The 4454-nt window shown below is 56.0% G+C and overlaps 1 protein-coding gene across 1 annotated transcript in view; it reads right to left on the bottom strand.

The window, feature by feature from the left end:
* The window catches only part of MYL2 (myosin, light chain 2, regulatory, cardiac, slow), a 4244-nt gene extending 631 nt beyond the window's left edge, over positions 1-3613 (bottom strand). Inside the window, exons 1-4 of the mRNA XM_009077720.1 lie at positions 3402-3613; positions 2414-2503; positions 1694-1769; positions 771-875 (exon numbers count right to left, since the gene is read on the bottom strand). Coding sequence (XP_009075968.1) covers positions 771-875; positions 1694-1769; positions 2414-2503; positions 3402-3404 — 274 coding nt within the window. The 5' untranslated portion in view covers positions 3405-3613. The remainder of the gene's footprint in view (positions 1-770; positions 876-1693; positions 1770-2413; positions 2504-3401) is intronic.
* Positions 3614-4454: the final 841 nt, after the last annotated feature.

Raw genomic sequence — 4454 nt, 5'->3', positions numbered from 1 at the left:
AATGCTGGCCCTGCAGCTGGAAACTGGAGAGTGAGTGGTGGCACTCAGAGGTGCAGACAGGGTGTGAGTACAAAGCAGGCTGTGTCGCCACCACTCCGGCATTTATCTAATCTTTGGGTGTATTTATAGAGCTCCAGGCACAGCCCTCGGGGGCTGTGGCCTCCTGGAGATCTGCAGGAGGTTGCATTCCTGGGGTTAAGTATGTGATGCAGGGTGCACTCGGGTTTGCCACTGGTGCCACCACTGGTGTCAGAGCACTCAGAGGCACTGCAAGAACTCCTGTCCCCTCTTCCTGTGGGGACAGCAGCATCACAGCTGCTTGGCTTTTTTAAATGTCTGGGGAAACTGAGGCATGGAGCTCATCTCATACCCCTCAGCAAGTTGGGGAGACATGGGATGTGAGAGCCAGATCTTTGGACTTTGGCACTGTTGGTATTGCATGAGTTTGGGGGCACAGGGACCTCCCAGGGGACAGTTGCTCAGGGTACATGATGCTGAGTTTGTCCTCTCTGTGGTGTCTCAGGATAGGAAGGCAGGGAGAGTGCCCAGGATCAGGATTTGGAGGATGAGGGCTGGAGCTCTTTGAGAGAGAGGCTGTTGTCAGTGATGGTCCTACTGAAGTCTCTACCTCTGGGGAGTTCCTGTGCTTCCTGTCTCACCCGCAAAGGTTTGGGGCCAGGAGCTGAGTGGTTTCCCCAGGTGGGACAGGATGCTGATGACAGTGTGGGTGCCCACCGACTACCTCCCCAGCTCCCCAGGTGCCCTCTCACCCTTGAGTTTCTCCCCAAACATGGTGAGGAACACGGTGAAGTTGATGGGACCAGGTGCTTCCTTTATCATCTCGTCGATCTCCTCGTTTTTCACATTCAGGCGCCCTGGGGAGAGCAGCATTGGGTCAGTGTGTGTCTGTGTCCTGCTGTTCTGCTCTAAGTGCTGGGGCTAAACCACACAGAGCAGATTCCTCCCCCTGGAGGTTTTCTCCCTGCCCAAAGGAAGCAGCACATCCCTGGGGAGCAACCTCAGACAAGGAAAGGCAGTAGCAGGAGTGAGGGTGGGAGGGCTCTGGTTTCTGGGGCTTCAAGTTCACAGAAAAGAGGGATGCAAAAGACTGAGCTGTGCTGCTTCCTTCCCTCACTGCCCCATGGATCAGCCTGTTTCAGCCCCTCTCAGATGCTTTGGGTCAAAACCACCAGTGCTGGGGTTCCCCCTAGCCCCTGGTGCCTGAAGTGAAGGGCACTGAATCCCTACATGCTTTTTCCTGAGGTTGGGCTGTCCTTGGGACTCCCCAGCCTCATTGCTGGTTTGTGCTGACCTCAGAGCTGGGAGAGCCAAGCTCGTAATGTCACAGACTCCACAAATCCCATAAATCCCCTTAATACCCCGGGATGCCGTGGGATGGGCACAGCCAGGTGCTGCTCAGCACGGGAAAAGGCAGGGAGTATTTGGCTGTGCAATCCAGGACCTGGCTCTAGCAACTCTGGGATAAACCTCTGCTGCTGTGGGAGCTGCTCTCTCACCCACATGGGTCCCACCAGGTAACACGTGTGGGTTTGGATTAGGAGGTTTTGGGGGCAAGTTAAAGACCTGGGATGGGTTAAATGGGAGCTCCCCCCTCGTTTCTTGCTTAACAGGTCTAGTTTTGTCTAGTGTTGTCAAGCTGTTGGGAAGGGGAAGGTCCTAGAAGGAGCCTCACCAAGAGCTGCAAACGTGTCTCTCAGATCTGCCTTGTCGATGAAGCCGTCGCGGTTCTGATCCATGATGGTGAACGCCTGGAAGCACAAAAGGAGGGCAGGGAGCACAGGGAGAGGCAGAATTTTTGGCCTTTGCAAAGGCTCCTCCTCCTCCCTTCAACTTGGATAGGACAGGGGCACTTTGAGCCCTCCCAGGATGGGGCTCTGAGGGTCCTCACCCAGCGAGGGAGCAACAACCATCACCTTTCAGGCAGCAATCCTGGACCCTGCACCCCTGAGGAGTGGCAACCCAAACCCTAATGCTGTACAAACCCTTTCCGTGGCCAAAACCTTCTCCCTCCAGTAGGAAACCTCCGAGAGAGACCAGCTGAGCCATCAGCTCCCCCAACTGGGTCCAAGTATCCCTGGAACTGGATAATACAGGACCATGTGCCTGCCATGCTGGAGGGAAATCTCCTGGTGTGGCAGGTGGGACCGAGCTGGGAGATGTGCTGTGGGACTCCCGGTGCATCCAGCTCCTCTGCAGGGTGTGAGCTTGGAGGCAATGCTGTGTTTAACCATGTCACTGAGTTGTTATTCTCACTTTTAAAGCAAAATGACCCAAAACTAGTCGTGGTGCCTCTTGTTGAGAACCAGCTGCCCTGGATCTTAGAGCACTGAAGGAAGAGCTGAAGGTCACATCGGATCAAGGACCCTCAGTTCTTCCTACCCAACCCACCTACCTCTTTGAATTCCTGGATCTGAGCCTGCTCAAACATGGAGAAGACATTGGAATTAGCACCTTCAATCCTCTTCTTGGCTTTCTTGGGAGCCTGCAGGGGTCCAAGAATGCATCATTAGCTCCCTGCCTTTTGATGGGCTGGAACAAAAGCGTGGAACTGCACCATGCTCAGTCCTGAGTCCTTTGTGGCAGCTCTAGGCTGGGGCTCTGTTCCCTGGGGGCTTGGTGGTTCCCCCCTGAATTTCTCAGGAGCTCTGGGATACTGAGGGGCATTAAGATTCCTGTGTAAATTACAGATCCTGATGAATTTAGCCAAATCAGTCCAGAGAGGGATGAGCTTGGAAGTCACTTCCCCACCGAAGGCTACAGCAGGTAAAAGGATCAGCACTGGGGTGAGAGCTCCCTCAGGTTTGGGAGCACTCCTGAGGCTGCACACAAGGTCTGCAGATGTTAGATGCTTCCTTGCCCTGCTGTGCACTTATTCAAATGTTTGCTTAATAAAAAATCTGTCTCCTCCTGCACTGAGGCTTGAAGCAACACGAAACATCTCCGAGTGTGTTTTAAAGAGGAGTGGAGGACAGAGCCCCTGGCTGTCCCACCCTGCCCACCTGTCCTTCCAGTGCCCCTCTGGCAGCCTTTCCCCCTCTCCAGGGTGTCTGCCAGGAGAAGGCAGAGCAGGAAGGTTTTGGGGGATACCACAGCCCTTCCTCTCACTGCATGGAGGGAGGGAAAGGAGAAAAAAGGCATTTGGATCCCGGAGTGATCTGTCCCAGTTAGGAAGCTCTGCTAGCATGGGAGACACCTCTCTGTTCCCCACAGGATGCTGCTGATCCAGCCAGATGCTCCCCAATTTGCTCACCCCCTTTCCAGGGCAGGAGGGACCCTCAGCCCTCGGATCTCTGTCGCCTCCATCTCTCCCTTCCTGTTAAAGCTATCCTGGTGGGAAAATCTAATGGATTCTGCTGGGGCTTTGTGCTCTCAGTACTCACCATGGCTTCACACAGCTGCTGCTGTTGCTGTGAGAGGTGTCTCGATGGCAGTTCCTCCCTCCTCCTGGCTGAAACAATAAATACATCCCCCTCTGGGTTAAAAATAGCCCCATGCCCACTTTTGGCTGTAATAGGTAAGTCAGCCACCCCCAGCCCTGTTGTCTCTGCCTTTCTCTGTCCCTCTCCTCTAATCTGGAATAGCAGCTTGTTGTTGTCACTGGCTGACGTGACATGTGAGCCCCAGAGGGTTTCAAGGTTACGGAGTGCGGCCCCAGCTCCCACACGGGGGATGCTGACCCAGGACTGCATGGGAACAATCCCACCTGCCTTTGTCACTCGGGTTGGGGCCAGGCTTGTCCCTCCCAGCGGGACAGACTCGGAGGCCTTGGCCCCGGGGGATCCCCCACTACAATCCCCCAAGCTTTGGCACATGGGTGTTTGCCCTCAGTCCTGCCTTGGTGCCCCATCAGAGTGTGGGCATGGCAAGGTTGGGCTCTGCTCTGCTGCCAGAGCTGGAGGAGCCCCCTGCCCTGGGGTCCCCTGTGATGCTCTGAGAGCTGTTTCATCACCCTGTCTGTGGTGGAATGGGGACTATCCTGCCACAGACCCATCCGGGGGTGCTGGAGGCAGATGCTGAGCTCCCACAAAGGAGGGCAGGCACGAAGGGCTCCTCTCTCATGTGTCACCCCCCCCCGAGGCACCTGTCACCCAGTTAAGCCAAAACACTTGCTCACCCTGGTCCCAGTGAGATAGACACAGTTAACTCTCCCCATTCCAGGTTCTGCGCTGGGGACACATCCTGCAGCACCCAGGAGGGATGGCACTCACACCATGGCACCTTGGCTATGGCATGACCATCCTAGGCATGGCACGACCATCCTGGGCATGGCACAGGCACCTTGGCCATGGCACAACCATCCTGGGCACGGCCCGACCATCCTGGCCATGGCACGACCACCTAGGCCATGGCACAACCATCCTGGGCACGGCCCGACCATCCTGGCCATGGCACGACCACCTAGGCCATGGCACAACCATCCTGGGCACGGCCCG

Source organism: Acanthisitta chloris, unplaced genomic scaffold (genome assembly GCF_000695815.1).
Source record: "Acanthisitta chloris isolate BGI_N310 unplaced genomic scaffold, ASM69581v1 scaffold38036, whole genome shotgun sequence".
Taxonomy (NCBI): Eukaryota; Metazoa; Chordata; class Aves; order Passeriformes; family Acanthisittidae; genus Acanthisitta; species Acanthisitta chloris.
This window is presented reverse-complemented; position numbering and strand designations above follow the sequence as displayed.